This window comes from Podarcis vaucheri (genome assembly GCF_965113315.1).
Source record: "Podarcis vaucheri genome assembly, chromosome: 2".
Taxonomy (NCBI): Eukaryota; Metazoa; Chordata; class Lepidosauria; order Squamata; family Lacertidae; genus Podarcis; species Podarcis vaucheri.
The window spans coordinates 119,169,979-119,188,420 of NC_138760.1; the positions used below are offsets into that span (position 1 = coordinate 119,169,979).

Consider the following 18,442-nt stretch of genomic DNA (forward strand, 5'->3'; position numbering starts at 1 on the left):
AAAAACGAAGAGGTCTGCTACGTCAGTGACCAGGCAAGGGCATGGGAGCATTTGAGAAAGAGGAAGACAGATCCATCACAGACTCCTGATTTTAAAGGTTTTCTTCTGGCTAGCTTGCCTGGACCACACACCAACCACAGATGGAGTTCTCTATCTGTTTTCCAAAACAGAGTAGAGAGAAGCCAACCCCATGTGGGTAGGCCTACAGAGACCACACCATCTCACTGCAGAAACAGCCAGGATTCACAAGTGCCCTTGTGCTCTTATGCTACTTAGGGCTTTCAGGAAGAGAGAACAAGTAGGGAATGTCTACTCCTCTGGAGAATCCCCGTTTCCTTTTCTTAAAAAGAAAGAATGCAAAGCTATGCTTGGAAGTGCGTAGGAAACCTTGCCTAATCATGGAAACCAGAGGAGCTGAATTAGGGCTTACAGGAACTGGAGGTGGGGCTCTCCCCATCAGATTTTTCTCCTACAGACACTTTTTTTTAATCAGTTTGTAAAAAAAACAACAAGTGAGGCTTTGGAAAAGGCACTTGGGCAGAAACCCGTGGGGAAAATAGCAAAACACTCATCCTTTCCAATACCCTTGAGATACAGTTCTCTTTTTTGCTCTCCTCCCAATTACCAGCAAAAACAGAATTATAGAAGTGTCTGAATTGCAGAATTTAGACAGGCTGCGGAATTCAGCTTTTTTTGTTTCGGAATTTAAATTTTCATAGCCTGAAGAACACATTATCCTTGGCTATCACTCTTGGGTCTGATATTTGCAATTACCAGCACATCTTGAAATACTGTTTGCATGTATTTTTTTTAATGAACAGATGTATTTATTGTTGCCACCAACAAACAGTCTGAAAGAGTTTGAAATCCTAATATAGGATTGCACAATGAAAATAACAAAATAGCGCTGTTTGCATGCAAACCTTCATTGGACAAAGTCAGCACCCTGCCCTCTCTCTCTCATTCTCTCGGTGTCACACACAATCCCCTACGCCATTAACCATTCCAGAAGAAGAGTTATGTACTGATGAGGTCCAACTCCCATTAAGTGAGCACTGCAAGACGACCCACCCACGTTTCCATTCCAAACACTACAAAAACATCACCCCTCCTTCCCTCTGCCTCTTGCCACCTACCAACTATCACCGGCTGCATGAGGAGCTGCCCCACCAGCCCGCTGATCATCTGGGCCAAGGAAGCATTCCCCCCGAGGCCAGGGCCCTGCAAGAGAGAAAGAGATTCGGTAGAAGATGGCCGGCGGGGAACAGCGATCCCCTCTCGGAAAAGATGCTCCCCTCCGCCCTAGTCCTCACCCCTTGTCCCGGTGCCTGGGGTGACCCAGGGTGTGTGGGCCGCACAGACGGAGCAGAGGGCCTGGCGATCACGACACGCGTCGGAGCCGACTGGAAACTGGGGACCTGCTGGCCTAGGGAACAGGAAAAGGCAGGTAGAAGTCCGCCCCGTTCAAAATCCGGGCCCTAGAGCTGCTGCCACTCAAGTGTATTCAATAAACACACAAGATGTAACCGGCTGTACTTTTGAATAAATAAGGTATAATATTCACTGTATCAAATTGTAGAATTCAACGGAAGTCTCATAAGGTTCAACGAAAACAGCAGAAGACCCAGTGGATCACTTCATGCATAAGATCCATACATGTATAAGTATCTATTCCACCTGTCTGTTCATAGAGTCCAATAATCCACAAGAAGGGTTGTTACAGTTCCACATAAAGATATTAGCCACACTGGGAGCACATTTCGAGCCCATAGCTACACCTTGTTTTTGAATGAAGTACTTTGAACCAAACCTAAAGAAATTATTCCATAGAACTAAATCTAGAATCTCCATTAAAAAATGCACTGGTAGTAAAATGAAAATCAGATAGGTGGGACTTGGGGAAGCCCACTTAACAATGTTTAGGAAAATAAGGCTAGGACAAGAATTTGTTTGTATTGTTTGTTTTTCTGTTTGTGTTCTTTATTTGTGTTATAAAATGAATAAAAAAATTGGGGGGGGAAATAAAAATAAAAAATGCACTGGTGGAGAAGACTGATTATGATCAACTAGCAATTCTTGGATTAGAGATTTTACTGTGTCCAAATGTACATTAGTGTATAAAGACGACACATCCCATGTAGCAATTACCCTATTTTTTGCTCTATAAGACTCACTTTTCCCCTCCTAAAAAGTAAGGGGAAATGTGTGTGCGTCTTATGGCGCGAATGCAGGCTGCGCAGCTATCCCAGAAGGCAGAACAGCAAGAGGGATTGCTGCTTTCACTGCGCAGCGATCGCTCTTGCTGTCCTGGCTTCTGAGATTCAGAATATTTTTTTTCTTGTTTTCCTCCTCCAAAAACTAGGTGCGTCTTGTGGTCTGGTGCGTCTTATAGAGCGAAAAATACGGTATGCTATGGCAGTGACATGTGAATTTTCGATGAGGGTCAAGTGTGGGCAGCAATGGCTTCGATGGGCCCGCAATCTGGTTCAGCCTATGGCAGCTTCCTGCGTACTGACAACACAGAAGGGGAGGGAAAGAATCAACCATTCCCACCCCCAAAACAGGATCCTCTGCTGTGTTTCAGCGCCCTCCCGTGCCGTTACCTGTCGCCGCTGATGCGGCCGCTGCCATGGCCTGCTGGGTGATCTGATGGGCAACAGCCTGCATAAACTCTGGCGGGAGGCTGGGGAGCGGCATGTGAGCAGTGCCACCTTGGGGGGCAGGAGAGAACACAAAAAAACACAGGTTAGGTTCAACCAACAGCCCACAATCACAATGTGCAATCTCATATGAACCCCTCTCTCCCCCCCCACCCCAGCCTCTGTTCTCCCTCCTTACCCATTCCTTGGGGGTGCCCAGGGGGTCCGGAGGGTCCTGTGGGTGGCACTCCGGCTGAGCCGCTCCCACCCATCGGGGAACCTGAGTCTTGAAGGATGAGAGAGGCAAGCGGAATTTAAAACGGCAACAAGGGTCACAGACTCCCCCGCCTCCTCCCAGAGAAACTGAACGGCACAGGATCCAACATGCGAACCTATGCGCTCTCTCTCTCTCTCTCTCTCTGTGTGAGCTTTGTTAGGAGAGATCTGCGGCATCGCTCCCCCTTGAGTCCCCACTTTCTCTCTTCTTCTGCTCCCCCTTTTCTCCTGGGTTCTTTCCCTCCTTGCTACCTACGCAGAACTCAGCCAATCAGAGACCTCTGGGCCTAACCCGCCCCCGCCCCCCAGCCAGACCACTACACTGCAAGGCCCTGGGCACCCTTCTACACCTGGGCACATTTTTATGTGCTTTTAATGTTTAATAGGTTAGTGTATTTTAATATTCTGTTGGAAGCCGCCCAGAGTGGCTGGGGAAACCCAGGCAGATGGGCAGGGTATAAATAGTAAATTGTTGTTGTTGTTGGGTTATAAATAGTAAGTTGTTGTTGTTGTTGTTGTTGTTGTTAGGTTATAAATAGTAAATTGTTGTTGTTGTTGTCGTTATTATTATTACAAATGACCTGATAAGCCAATGCCAGAAAGGAGCCAGCATACCCCAGGGAAAAAACTGGCCCTGTGCCCTCCCCCCCTTCTCCAGGGCCCCACAATCCACCTCTCTCTCCCCCTTTCGGCTCCCCAAGAAGGAACCTGGCCAGCCCTTACCCTGTATGTTCATGTGCATCATGACCACTGGCTCGACCGTCTGGTGAGAGATGCGGATCACGCGGGGGTGGCCTGTCTGGGAGGCCTGAGTCTGAGTCGGGGTGACCACCGGGGAAGACGAAGGGGGCGGCCCTTCGGATGGCTGCCCGGCCTCGACGGGGCTGGAAGTGCGGGGCTGGGCGGCGGGGGCAGCCGGGGAAGCAGCGGAGCCTTCTGAGCCGGCCGGGGCCCCCCGAGCGCCGTTGCCTGTCATGGTGACTGTGGTTCCAACGTTGATCTGGAAGAGAGAGTGAGAGAGCAGGCTGCAGGCGCCACTGCTCCTTTCGGCTCTCCCTGGCTGAGCTGGCAAGCCAGCCTGCAATCGATGCCTCAACCAGGGAAGGCAAAAGCGCCGCCGCCACCAACCCCCCATCCCCAAGCAGGGCACTCACCTGGATGGGAATGGCAGCCTGCTGCAGCACCATGGGGGCTGTGTAGTGGGACATGGGCCGCACCACGTGGAGGTGGCGGGGGGCGCTGCAGGAGAGGTTGCAGCGCAGGTCGGAGAGCGCCACAAAGGTGTTCCCCAGGAGGCGCAGAGACTCCCCCACCAGGTTGATGATGCGCTGGTCCTCTTCGCGGCCCTCCGTCTGCCAAACGCAAAAGGGAGTAGAAAGACAGTGAGCGGCCACAGGCTTCGGATTCCAGCAGGGGTCTCTGCCAACCCCATCTACACCCAGGCCAAATCCCACCTCCCAGCTGAAACCGACAAAGGGCAGGACAGGAACCCCTTGTAATATAATAGGCTAGAAGGAAAACTGGAAGTGGGCAGGTAGAGGCTCACAAGGAACAGAGCTCAGCTTTCGAGAAGGGCACCTTAAAAACGACCAGGACGGTGGTCTGGTGAATGGAGTGCAAGGACCTATCTCTGCAGCGCCGCTGAAGCAAACCAGGTGCGGAACTGGCTGATTCTCTAATTATTATTATTATTAATAATAATAATAGTAATAATAATAATTTATTTATACCCCGCCCATCTGGCTGGGTTTCCCCAGCCACTCTGGGCGGCTTCCAAAAGAATATTAAAATACTATAATGCATCAAACATTAAAAGCTTCCCTAAACAGGGCTGCCTTCACATGTCTTCTAAAAGTCTGGTAGTTGTTGTTCTCTTTTACATCTGGTGGGAGGGCGTTCCACAGGGTGGGTGCTACTACTGAGAAGGCCCTCTGCCTGGTTCCCTGTAACTTGGCTTCTCGCAGTGAGGCAACCGCCAGAAGGCCCTCGGTGCTGGACCTCAGTGTCCGGGTAGAACGATGGGGGTGGAGACGCTCCTTCAGGCCCCCTGGGAGCCCCATGCAAGAATGGTCACCAGTGGGGCTGGGTGGCCCCCTTCTTGGAACAGTGGCGGAAAGCCCCAGGCACTCTGATGGGAGTGAAGCTGGCTTGCTGTATTCTTCACTTCTGATATCTACACAGCAAGGCACAGCGCAGAACGCCAAGCTAGCCGCTTCCCCCACTACTTGCTTCCCTTCCCAATAAACAAGACTGTCCCAAAAACATAGGAAAGATAATCGCCCATTGTCTCAACCACCGGGACAGGAGACGAGCGGACCCAACACTCGCCAAAATTCAGCCCCAGAACTTCCTGCGGGTCCAGCCCAGAAACATACAAAACGCCCTAACATTTCTCAACAAGCCTCCACCGGTCAGGATTTGGAGGACAAGCAGCTCCAGAGGACAAGCAGATTTGAGTCCCAGCATTTGTCGTATGAGTAACACACTGCATAGAAAAGAAAGTGTTGGGTGTGGGGGACATACCCAACCCCCCACGTGAAAACAGAGCAAGACTCTAATCACTGCTCCCTAGTCTGGGATGCCACGATGCACACCTCCGAGTTTGCCCTTACGTTATTGTTGTAGTCTGCGGTGCTGGCCGTTCCAAGGATCTCCTCGTATCTCTGGAGGAAGGGCTGGAGCCTGCTCTCCACCCCGCGGAGCTCCCCTAAGACCTCCACGTACTCGCCTGGAGACGGGTGGCTGTGGGGAAGAGAGGAAAGGTGCTCAGATGGTGCTCAGGCCTCCTCAATGGTGATCATCTGGCAGAAGCAACAAGGCCTCCCCCTTCTGAGCTCACCCATCTACTCCACTCCACCCTCCCCTTTTGTGACCCTTTTGCACCAGCCACCCTCTTGTTTCGGAGACCCCTCCACCACGCAGCAGCAGCTCCCCCCTTTGAATGCCAGGCCACAGAAGCCAGCCGGGACCCCATTCGCCCTCCCTGCCCTGTATGCCAGCTGCTCACTTGGGCGCAGCAGCCTCAGCGGTAGGGGGCGGCTCGGCCCCCGACGGGGGCATCTCCTCAGCTGGTGTGGGCTCACTGGGAGGCTCAGACTCGGCTCCCTCCATGGGCTCTCGTTCGGTGGGGCTGGCAGATGCCGTCTCCTCGGGTCCCGATGCAACTTGGCCATTGGTGCGGCCCTAAGAAAAGGAGGAGCACGTGAGGAAAATGTATTCCTTTATGCAACAGCAGTGGCCAGAATACTGATCGCAAAGAATTGGAAGGGGGAGAAAATACTATCATTATTAGAATGGCAAAGGAAGCTCTGTGAGTTTGTGGAAATGGCAAAACTGACGGCAATCGTTAGAGGCCATTCAAATCAGAGAATAATTAAAGAGTGGGATGGAGTGAAGGAATACATGAAAAAATATGGTTCCGGAACTGGAATGTTAATAGATAATGTGTAAAACGTGCAGGGGTAAGCAAGGAAATAATAAAAGAATCAACTGAATAATTATTAAACTACAACAACACAACAAGATGGAAGAAATGAAAAGAAATACTGAGATCACGCATGGGTGAAGGGGAGTGGGGAGTATAGGGGAATTTATAAACATTTCTAATATAATATTTCTAATTACGTTGCATTTCTAATTTACGTTGCAAAGGGAAGTCTATAGCAATTAGGTATATTTTAATCTAGTCAACTATGTAATAGGCTTATGTTACAAAACAAATATGGATTTTGAATTTGATGTTTGTAATTCTTTTTTGGTTTTGGAATACAGAGCACAATAATAAAAACATAACAGATAATCTACTTATTTTATTGTTATTATCTTAACAACTGCCTCTCCCTCATGCTTTAACAGGCTATTGATATATTCCTGTCTGCATACACCCCCTCCCCCCCAAAAAAAAAAGTTTCAAAGGCCGGCTCACCTCTAGTCGGTTCAGAATGCCCTGGACGTCCCGAAGCATGTGCTGGGCCATAACAAGGCGGACTCGAGGCTCGCTCTGGAACGAGAGGAGAGGAGAGGGACCCCAATCAAACGAAGGGGCTCACCTTGACAGAGTCCCTTTCCCCCACCTCTCTGAATCAAAACCATAACCCCCCTCCAGCCCCCTTACAGAGCTCATGCCATAAAGGAAAATGGGCGCATTTAAGACCAAATGCCAGGCCCCTCCTATTCCATCTTCTGCTCAAAGCAAAAAAAAAGGGGGGGTGAACTCAGAGGACCAGACCAAAACAGGGTTCAAGAGCCAGAATGTGTGTAGTCCACCACCAGTAGTCAGATTGGATTCACCCAACCTACGCCCTGTTTTCCCCAAACTGCCACCCTCCTGAACCTCAGAGATCCCCTTCATAGAACAGAGAGAGAGGCACCTTATGACAGGCCCCAACCAAGCCCAATATTGCCTAGCCTGCCCAGAAGTAAATCTCCTTGGTGTCACAGCAAGAAGGTCTTGCACATTGTCTGCTTCCTGGGCCTTGTAACTCAGGGGTGGGGAACTTCTGGCCCTCCAGTGTTACTGGACCACAACTCCTCTCACCCCTGGCCATTGGGGCTAACAGAACTGGGGTTCAACAACACCTGGAAGGCCACCAGCTTCCCAGCTCTGTTCTAACACGTGATGCCATGAAACTGGAAAGTTCTGCGTGCCAAGGAGATGCTCTACCAGTCAGCTGCAGCCCATTCCCGTGCCAGCAACTGCCAAGTCTAACTTCAGGGATAGGCAATGCTGCTAGCAATGTCGTGGGAAGTGGGAGGGCCAGCGATTTCTCAGTTGTGATGCTGACCCTTTGAAATCCTTCCCCTAGAGACATCTAACCGGCTCCTCCTTCTGATAAGCCTTTAGGAAGCACATGAATGAGCTTTATCTTCTTTTCTTGCAACAGGCGCCTGAAATGTGATTTCTTCAACACGGAAGCAATTCATGACCGTTCATGCTTTACTTCTTTTTGTTGCAGTTTTAACTTCACGGTCCGAACGATAGCGACAGGCACCCAGTAGTTTCAGTAGCATTATGCAGATTTTAGGCACGGGTTGTTGTTGTTGTTGTTTTGGGAACAGCAATATTTAAAGACTTAGAACGCCCTCGGAAGTTCATTTTGAGATTCTCCTGGGAGTCACCACAAACGGGCTGCCAAGAACACTGAACCCACAGATTTGGGACACCATCCTTTGGATGTGCTGCCAGTGGAAGCGTCTAGCGAAAACAGATGGTGGGAGCCAGGCAGCTGAATGGCCTTCACACAGGAAAATATCCCTGATAGAGGAAGCCCCAGACTGTCTCATGACTAGTGAAGTAGGAACCACAGATTTCAAACATGAATTTAGCAAGAGTCATGCTCTGAAGTCCTGCTGGGCTCTTGTGAGACGCTGAGCAGAGGTGACATCCTCTGTTCATAAAAAATCTGGCATCTAAGGATAAGCCCCAGACCATGTCCAGAGTTCCAAGGTTTCAATGAGGAAGAAGTCTTCAAAAAAAAAAAAGTTTAGAACAAAGTGCCCCCAGCAAAGCCTATCCTTTATTAAGGTAATGCTACATTCCTTCTTCAAAGCCTGGACTGCTTCCTGGCGCCTTTGCCCTCAGCCTAGCCACCTAGGGCAGCAATGTCTGGATCTATAGGTAGCTTGCCGCTTACACAAGGGCAGTCTTGAAATCATAATATTTGGCTACGGTGAAATAAGATTCTGGCTGTCAACTGACCAGGTCACAGCTGCATCGCACCAACAGTCAAAGCGTGAACCCAAACAATAATTTAGGACTCCCCCAAAATTTTGGGAAGGCGCCCAAATTAGTTATAAAAATGGACAAATCAATTTACACCACCAGCAGTTCCCTTCATGGAAAATTAACGCCCCCCCGCCCCAAATCAAACATCACCAAGATGCTACTGAAATAAATCATTGTTGTTACGCAAACACACACGTGCACACACACACCCCCGACAGAATATGTACCACCTTAAGTCAGTAAGTCCCCGTCTTCCCACCCCACTTGTACCTGTATGGGAGCCTGGTCCATATTTATATGAACATCCACAGACGATCCATCGCTCTTTGGGAAGCGGGGTTGAGGGGGAGAGAAAAGGAAGAGACAGAGGGGGAGGAAATTAAAGAAACAAACAAAAAATATAGGAGCGGGGGGAGGGGGAGAGGATGGAAGAGAAGAGAGAAATAACAAAATGGAGCAGAAAGAAAGGCAAGGAAATCCAGGAGAAAACAATACCACCATCAAACCACGGCTTTCCCCCCCCCCCAGCCCTCAGGGTCTCTTCTGACATTACACAGCACTTGAAAGATACTGCCCCATAGCGCTGGCTGCACCGAGACTGGAGTCTGATTTTTCACGAGACAAGCTTGGTCAAGACACACTGCTAAACCAGATTCAAACATTACTTCCAAGCCTCCATGTCCTGAAATTAGTGCTCTGCCCCGGCAATCCAGATTCTGCACCACAGAAAGCAGGCACTGGAAATCGTGACTTTCTTTGCTAGGCACAGGAACCAGCACTGAGGTCTGGAGAACGCCAACCAAACCCTGCCTGCAAACTGACCATCTGACTCAGCTACCCCTTGGCTTCTCAGAGTTCACCAAGCGCTTTTAAGCTTAACTGTCACAGCCCTAAGCATGAGAAATGTGTGTTTGGTTAAGAAGGAAACTGGGATTCTCAGGGAGCTGAACCTGGGGGCAAAAGCGCATGGTCGGCATTCTCTGGGTTCTTGTGAGTTCACAGCTTATGCAAGCTGCAGCGTTATCCCGAGTGGCACAAAGACGGTCAGAGGGAAGCAGATGCAAGCCTGAGCAAAACTGGTTCATCCCTATACGTGTGTTTGTGGGCATGTTCTGAAAGGCAGGCAGGCATGTACTTGGGCTGCAATCCAGTGCACACTTACCTGGAAGTAAGCCTCAAAAGGGAGCGCTTCTGAAGCTTAGGACCATGCTGTGAGGCACCAATCCAAGTTATAAATCATTTTGAAAGACCTCATTCGCCAGCCGGCCAGCACTCCACCGTTTGAAGTGCACTAACAAGCACGCGTAATTTCAGAAGTGGCCCTTGCCTTGCTTCATGGGTGGCCACTATCCTGCCACCACTGCCCAAAACCACCACCCTCCCTACGTCCCCTGCAAGTCCGACTAAGGTCATGCATGCTGCCCACAAAAGCCAACAAGTCAGCTGCTGTGGGAATACAATGAAAGGCGCAAAGCCAGATAGGGATTTGCCCCCGATGAGACCCTGTAGAGGCGTATAGGTAAGGTCGCCGCTTCTCATTCCGAATACCAGACCTTTAGAGGTCTCTCCCAAGCAGCGGGAGAAAATGTTGCCATGGCTACTCTAAGCGGATCCCTTGCTGATCCTGTCCCTTGCCCCCTCCCTCATCAGCTGCTTGCAAAAGGACAAGAGGACCAGGCAGAAGGATGCATTCATTCCCTCCTGCTGCATCACCAAGTGTCTGGGGTCAAGAAAGATAGCTCAGGTACAGCACAGCGCCCTCTGCCACTGACTGCATGCAAGAGCATCCAGCTACTAAGCCCCCACCACCGTGTTTGCCCCCCCCTCCACGTAGCGTTAACACCAGCAAATTCCTCCCCTTTTTATTGTGGGGGGGGGGGGAGAAGCACTAAAAGCATTACGGGGAGGCACAACACTCCCCCTTCCCCTGCAGTGCAGTGCAGCACCCTCTGGCTAAAACTCACTTGCGTGGGTGGCTGCGGGTCCATAATGCTTACTGGTAAGTTGAAGGTTCCCACCATGACGTAGCTGTTGGCATTGCGGTCGTGCACAGTTGGGCCCGTCACCCGGGGGCCTGCTCCGTTGTGAGGGACGGAGGACGAGCCGGCTCCAGAAGGGCCCCCCAAGGAGGGCGACTGTGTCTGAGGAGGCGCACGCTCCACCAGGTGGATGACTTTGCCCCCGACATCTGGCACGGAAGAGGGGACAAGCGTGAAGGTTTTGTCACAAGGGCAACCGCCTTTTATTCTCCCGGCAACCCTCCAAAGTTGAGGAGTCAAAGAGCGGGTCTTGGGTTTCAAAAAGGGTATCAGCATGGGCCTTCGACTGGCATACTCACGCTCTTTGAGAAGCAGCTCTCTTTTTAGGAGATACGAAAAAAAGGTTTACAAATGGGTAAAAGCTTAATGGTAAGGATTTGCTGAACTAACAAATTGAAGTGGAATACAAAGAAGGGAGGTATGAGGAGGTCTGGGGAAATAAGCATAAGGAAGATATGTTATGGAAAATTATTTGTTTTTTAACTGTTTTTATGTTGTATTTTGTTTCTTTTTATTTTTCATTTTCATTGTTATATTTTAAAAACTTTAATAAATATATTTTGGGGGGGAAGAGAAGCAGCTCTCTTCAGGGTAAAGTTTTTAAAATAACTTTAATAAATATATTTTGGGGGGGAAAGAGAAGCAGCTCTCTTCAGGGTAAAGATGCACATAGTGGGGAAATGTACATAGGAAAAGCTCAGAAAGTTCCCTTTTTTAAATGAAAAGAACTTTCGCTGGGTGTATTTTAAGCAGAGAAGTGGCAGAGAGGGTGCCTAACCCTCTCTTCCGCCAGTCATTTTCTGCTTGTCATTATCTACTCTCAGACTGTTCTGGCCTCATCCAGGCCCACATTTCAGATGTGTGTTTATGAAGATAAAAACATGCATGGAAACCTGCTAGGCAAAACAACAGCAACAACAAAGCACGGGAGGAGGTATTGAGAGGGAAAACACCTAAGCACCTCCTTCGCTGTTTAAAAACTGCAGCCTCCTCATGCAATTTTACATGTGTTTCTTTTTAAATTTGGGGGCTCGGTTGCGCAGTGTGATTAACAGTAGCACATATTAGGTCAGCCAGCAATTATGAGAGCCCTCAGAAGTAATTATGAAACAAGGAAATTATACAATGTTCCTATTCAATGCTGAGCTCGCTCAAGGGCTTTTTCTGGGGAGGAACGGCAGGAGCCAGCACTTTTCAGTGTCCCTCACAACTTAACATTTTATCCATGCCCCCCTCCCCGCCCCAGGCAAGAACTCCTCAGGCCCTCCCCCCTCAGCCCCCCACTGGAATTTCCACTCACTGTATTCTTTCAACTTCTTGTCATCCTGAAGGACTCTCCCTTGATAGATGAGGCGCTGCTTTTCCGAGGGGATGCTGACTGCACCTGCAATGTGCTCCTTAAACTCCTTCACTGTGATCTACAAAGCAGAAACAACTGCACTGAGAAGACGTAGCAGGGCAACCCTCTGCCCCCGCTGCTCATCAGTCCTAGGCCTCTGCTCCATGTCAGTATTAGTCAAATAAATAACAAACCCTCCAGAGAGTATACAACTTCTGTACAGCACTAGCAAAAGCACTAGTGGCAAAAAAAAACCCTATTCAATTACCCTAAATCAGGGGTCTGCAACCCGCGGCTCCGGAGCCGCATGTGGCTCTTTTACACCTTTGCTGCGGCTCCGGGGCAGATACTAGCGAGGGGAGGCGGCGCATTGTGCGCCCCGACACTCCCCACTGTGGCAGGCGCTGTACTGGCTGTGACGTCGCATGGGGGCGGTGCGTGCGTTAGTCACGCACTGTCCCGACGTCACCTTCCCGCCCGCTGTCAGATCAGACATTAAGGTAAGAAACAATATATGCAGTGTTATAGTTGTTTTAAATGTCGCAATGTTTTGCGGCTCCCAGTTTTTTTTCCTTCGGAAGCGGGTCCAAGTGGCTCTTTTTGTCTTAAAGGTTGCAGACCCCTGCCCTAAATGATCCCATGCCATACCAGTAGAGTTCCACAGGAGCAACAGGACTTGTGCTCATTCTCCCCTATATGCGCACAAACACCCCAAATCTGCTGCAGAGGATACCCCGGTTCCCCACAGCTGATTATGAAGATGTGCAAGGGGCTGGAGGAGACAGCAGAAGAACTTCTGCTGTGCTCATGGAAACCAGTTGCACCAGCAGTGCTGTGGCATTGGATATGGCCCTGTCACAGGATAAAAACTACTGGAACTGAGCTTGAGATGGGCATTTTGGAAAGGAAGAATGCAATGTGAAATGGGTCGCTAAAAATTAATCAAAAAGTTTGATGCCATCGCTTGTGGGTTGAACGAGACAGGATTTTCCACCACACTGCATGTGTGACAACAGCTGGACAATGCCAGACTATCTACACCCCTCTTTTTAATTTCCCAGAGGCCTCCTGGCTCGTGTTTTCCCACCTACCAGCCCCTGCCATCTGGGTCAGCAACTGGGCCTAGGGATCCTTAGTTGTTCCTCCAAGGCATGAGCCCTCCAGACCCCACCACCCAGTACAGTGGTGCCTCGCAAGACGAAACTAATTCGTTCCGCGAGTTTTGTTGTCTTGCGAAGCACGGTGTCGGGAAAGTTTTGGAAAAGCTTCAAAAATCACCGAAGTCTTAAAAAACCTCAAAAAAGGCTACCACACCGCGTTCTATGAGTTGCTCCTCGAAGTCAAGTCGCAACTGTATTAACGGTGTTAAGAAAAAGTAAACAAACTTGCAAGACGTTTCCGTCTTGCGAAGCAAGCCCATAGGGGAAATCGTCTTGCGAAGCAGCTCAAAAAACAAAAAACCCTTTCGTCTAGCGAGTTTTTTTGTCTTGCGAGGCATTCGTCTTGCGAGGTACCACTGTAGATACAAATGTCCTGCCACAGTTACACCAGAGCACCTTAATACAGTGGTACCTCAGGTTAAGAACTTAATTCATTCTGGAGGTCCGTTCTCAACCTGATTCCAATTCTATGACTTTGCTCCCCTAAATGACACAGCTTAAATGGGCGTCGGGGGTAACTTCGAGCAGATTTTCGTGCAGAAGGACTGAGTTTGCCTCCGTTTCAAAATGCCACGCACTTTTATTGTGATTGCGAATCGCTTCAAGGCTTTTTCTAGCGGGGAGCAAGCGATATATGGATTCAACAGACAGAACCCAAAACCTAGTACAGTGGTACCTCGGGTTAAGAACTTAATTCGTTCTGGAGGTCCGTTCTTAACCTGAAACTGTTCTTAACCTGAGGTACCACTTTAGCTAATGGGGCCTCCTGCTGCCACTGCGCGATTTCTGTTCTCATCCTGAAGCAAAGTTCTTAACCCGAGGTACAATTTCTGGGTTAGTGCAGTCTGTAACCTGAAGCGTCTGTAACAAGAGGTACCACTGTAGTTACCCCTCACTACCCTCCCACCTTCTGGCTGCAACCCCGGCTAAGGCCTTCTCACCTCTTCTTCCACTGTGAAAGTCCTTGTCTGAGAGTCCAAGGTTTTAACCATCACCTCAAGGTTCTCTGGTTCCGCCATGACGCCGCCTCAAATTCTTCCTTAGCTACTCCTGCAAGAAGGGGAAACATAGCAATCTGATTCTTGGCCACTGTAACCAAAGAAGTACAATTGTGAAGGCATCAGAAACAAAATAGACTTAGGAAAGGGTGGCTTTCCCGAATAGATCTTCAGCTGTTGGGTGTTTTTTTAAAAAGGTAATATACAAAAATATCCACAAAGAACAATGCTGGCTATATAACATTAAAGAGTACAGCTTTAAGTATGTATAATAGCCAGTTTATATGTAAAAAAAGGAAGATAAAGTGATTTCACATTGTAAGACAATGTAAATAAAAGAACCAATAAAAATACAATTAAAAATCTCTCAGCATCTAGCAGTGTATTACAACTGCTACAACCATTAAGTGGTCCATCAAGACCCTCAGCAATTTTCAAGTGGTCCATGGGGTAGGGAGTTTGAGAACCAAGGGACCAATGTTATTTTGCCACATATACAGTGGCACCTCTGGTTAAGTACTTAATTTGTTTCGGAGGTCCATTCTTAACCTGAAACAGTTCTTAACCTGAAGCCACCACTTTAGCTAATGGGGTCTCCTGCTGCCACCGCGCCGCCGGAGCACGATTTCTGTTCTCCATCTTGAAGCAAAGTTCTTAACCCGAGGTAATATTTCTGGGTTAGTGGAGTCGGTAACCTGAAGCATATGTAACCCAAGGTACCACTGTATAGCATACCCTTAACTGGCAGACAGCAAGAAGTAGAGCCTCTAGGCATTTCTAAGCAAAGCTCTGCTTGCTCTACGTTGTGCTACATTTGAACTTTGCACACACATACAAAATGTCAGACCAAATACTTTTGGCTGTACACCCACGTATGCATATCTTCCTTTCCAAGGATAACCCTTCATGGCTCTGATTAGCTGGGCTCTAGTCCGCAAATGTTTATACCACAAGGAATCTGTATGTTCTGTTGCCTTTCCCCTTCCTTTTGTGACACCGCTCACCCCTACTGGCTTACTTATTACTGATACATATGTCTTGACTGGCTTAACAAAAGGTACGTGCACTCTGCGTTCTAAGTATTTTGTTTCCATGTCTACCAAAACATTATCATCACTTGCATTCTCTGCAACAATAGCACGTGGAACGACATACAAAGTATAAAGTGCAAAATTCCAAGCTGGACAAGCATTAACCACTCTCAGGTTTTATTGCAGGCTTCCTCAACCTCGGCCCTCCAGATGTTTTTGGACTACAACTCCCATGATCCCCAGCTAGCAGGACCAGTGGTCAGGGATGATGAGAATTGTAGTCTCAAAACATCTGGAGGGCCGAGGTTGAAGAAGCCTGTTTTACTGCATGCCTTGCCTTGGGACTGAAAAGGAAGAAATGTCCCTCCAAAGTTGCAGTGCGTTTCTAACTCTCCTGCACTAGGTTCCACTGTGTTAACATGTACAAGACTGTGCTGAAAGTACATCTCTCTTCTTCAGGAGGCAGTGGGTACAACTAACACCTGTACAGTAGTACCTCAGGTTAAGTACTTAATTCGTTCTGGAGGTCCGTACTTAACCTGAAACTGTTCTTAACCTGAAGCACCACTTTAGCTAATGGGGCCTCCTGCTGCAGTCGCGCCGCCAGAGCACAATTTCTGTTCTCATCCGGAAGCAAAGTTCTTAATCTGAAGTACTATTTCTGGGTTAGCAGAGTCTGTAACCTGATGTGTATGTAACCTGAAGCGTATGTAACCCAAGGTACCACTGTACAAGCTTTACAGGAGTCCACAATGCTACCAACCCACCAGTCTACATATGAGTATGTTAGAAATTTGTGACCTAAAAGAAAGAACACATCAATTTGGTTCCTTGTCTGGTGACCTGGAAGAAATTCTAACTTTTTACGTGCTTATAAAATTTCTATACCGTCCTTCATCCAAAGCAACAAGAAATGTTATGAATTCCTATGAGGAAGCGTAAGAAACCCATTGACCACGATAAAAAACAAAACAGCAAATGCAGACTGCAACCAAGCACATTCGTTTGGAAGTACATTGAAATCAATGGCCTTACTGTTGTATAAACATGACTAGGATTGGGGATGTTCAAGCTTGGTTCTGCCTAACATGGTGCTAACTTTGGGTTTCCAAAGACTGATAATGTTTCCCACTCAGACTCCTTTAGCCTTTCGCTTTCCTTTCTGTACCATTTACACAGCATTTCACAAGCAACAATCCCTCTTCCAGGAAGGATTAGGTTCAAATCCCTGCTCAGCCATGAAGATCATTGCACAGTATTATGTGCATAGCCTTATGTGCACCTAAGATAAATATTTTAGGACCAACCCTATTCTCATGATTGTAATCTGTATTAACTGTTTTAATGTACTTTTAAATTGGGATCTCATGGTAAAAGGCAGGTAATAAATCAAATAATATTAATAGTGCAAGTCACAGTCTCTTAACTTATCCTGAGATCCTGGAAAGAGAGCTTTGACTTTTCCTCACTTCATCTCTACCTCCCTGAGCTGTTTTATTTATCAGACTTATGCATATTCTATCATGTGGACTCAGAGCATGTTACAGCAAGCTTTCCAAGAGAGATGTTTTTGTTGTCAACAGGCTCACAATCTAAGTAATTAGGGTTAAAGATAAGTAACATGCATTAAAAACAGCATTTTATAAACAAGTAGAAGTTTAATTTAGGAACTTAATTTTATCCAACGCCCCCAACCAAAGATTGATAACAAAACTGCTAACTGTCCTCCAGGGTACAAAACAGAAATTGGCAAGTCTCTCCTACAACTTGAACACGGATAGCCGCTATTTTATTTATTTAAGCATTTACATCCATCTCCCAAAGAAGCTTACAAAGCATTGGGTACTTGCTCACCCCTATATGCCTACCTTCAACTTTTATTTGCTTTCAGGCTCATGAAACCTGGCAGTCTTTGCTCCTAAAAGTTACAGAGTTCTTGTAACTACCAGCTGGGGAGCCAAACCCAAACTAGTCACCTTCTTTCAAAAGGTGCTGGGCTGTGGCACGTACAAGGCAATTTACAAAGGGAACCTAGAACGCCACCAGCTGATATCACAGTTAGCAAAGGAAAGCAAGAGCAGAGCATGTGATCCAGCCACTTACTGTACAGGGAAAGCCTCACAGCAGCAGAACCCTCCCCCACCCCCATCCCTTGCTTACATACACCAGCACAATAACCTAAAAGAGATGTCAGATCTCAGGGCTTGATCTGAAGTTTCTTGGCCAGCTTTCTCAGAGGATTGTGTGACGTCGCAGAGAAAGGAGCCTGGTTCAAGAAACCAGGCTGATTTCTACCTGGCTTGAGTGCCTTTTCTCCATTAGCTTGCGACGGAACCTACATCAAGGGAGTCTATCCTCACAGAACTATCCCTTGCTTCACCTCACAGCCCCAAGGATCCAAACACATGCAGGTCGCAGGATCTGGTCCTCAGGAGACCTGGCAACTATGTATCCTCGTGCCACCACCCAGAGCTTGCCAGCCATAGGAAGCAGAAACATCCTCCCTTCTTCTTCTTTTTCCTCCTCCTCGCCCCCCCCTCTATATATATATATATACACACAAACACACGCTGAACCACAGATTTATTTTTCAAACCTGCCCTCCGTCCTTTCCGCTTCACGTCCGAGAGGGAGCCAATTCCAGCACAAAAATCCTACTTCCGCTCAAATGTAAGGACACTTCCGGTCAAACAAACGACCGTCCAGAAGTCGAGCCACTGACGCACCATAGAGATAGGAATGGGGGAAGGAATGAAGACGAGCCCCCCCCCCCCGCCACGATCGTCTCTAAATTAATGACCCGGCTTTTCACTCTTATGCAAATAATAGTAATGATACAGGCGCCGTCAGAACAGAGATGCCAAGTGGCTAAGCAACGCCATTACGCGAAGGCTTTTTGCCGCAGCTTCTATATAGCTCTACCCTTTCTAGCTCTACGCAACTCACTTGCCTCTCTCCCAAGATGGCGGCACTTCCGCTTCCCTCGGCGACCAGAGGGAACGGAGGGGGGCGGTCTACGGGATTACCGGAAACTTCCCGCTTCTTGTCCCTTCTCACGAAATTCCTTTCTGCCTCCCCCGCACCCCTCCGTCTCTACAAAGCTCTGAAGCGGCCGTTGGTGACGAAACCGCCGCCGGCCTCGCGCCTGGAGCGTCTCCTTCCTCCTGCGCCGTCGCGTTCCCCGGCTGCTCGCTACAACGCATGCGCGAGCGGCCCGACAAGACTATTTACGTCT

General features: G+C 48.4%; 1 protein-coding gene across 9 annotated transcripts in view; it reads right to left on the reverse strand.

Annotated features, from left to right (window-relative positions):
- BAG6 (BAG cochaperone 6) overlaps positions 1 to 18,405 on the reverse strand; it is a 31,588-nt gene extending 13,183 nt beyond the window's left edge. The window contains exons 1-14 of one of the 9 annotated variants that reach the window (XM_082209278.1): positions 18,158 to 18,405; positions 14,120 to 14,228; positions 11,980 to 12,097; positions 10,605 to 10,828; positions 8,911 to 8,964; positions 6,841 to 6,915; positions 5,923 to 6,098; positions 5,528 to 5,657; positions 4,070 to 4,267; positions 3,639 to 3,915; positions 2,839 to 2,925; positions 2,604 to 2,711; positions 1,314 to 1,426; positions 1,137 to 1,221 (exon numbers count right to left, since the gene is read on the reverse strand). In XM_082209278.1, coding sequence (XP_082065404.1) covers positions 1,137 to 1,221; positions 1,314 to 1,426; positions 2,604 to 2,711; positions 2,839 to 2,925; positions 3,639 to 3,915; positions 4,070 to 4,267; positions 5,528 to 5,657; positions 5,923 to 6,098; positions 6,841 to 6,915; positions 8,911 to 8,964; positions 10,605 to 10,828; positions 11,980 to 12,097; positions 14,120 to 14,197 — 1,723 coding nt within the window. In that variant the 5' untranslated portion in view covers positions 14,198 to 14,228; positions 18,158 to 18,405. Of the gene's footprint in view, positions 1 to 1,136; positions 1,222 to 1,313; positions 1,427 to 2,603; positions 2,712 to 2,838; positions 2,926 to 3,638; positions 3,916 to 4,069; positions 4,268 to 5,527; positions 5,658 to 5,922; positions 6,099 to 6,840; positions 6,916 to 8,910; positions 8,965 to 10,604; positions 10,829 to 11,979; positions 12,098 to 14,119; positions 14,229 to 17,803; positions 17,968 to 18,149 lie in introns of those variants that run through there. The other 8 variants (XM_082209274.1, XM_082209273.1, XM_082209275.1 and 5 more) reach the window with 8 other exon arrangements.
- Positions 18,406 to 18,442: the final 37 nt, after the last annotated feature.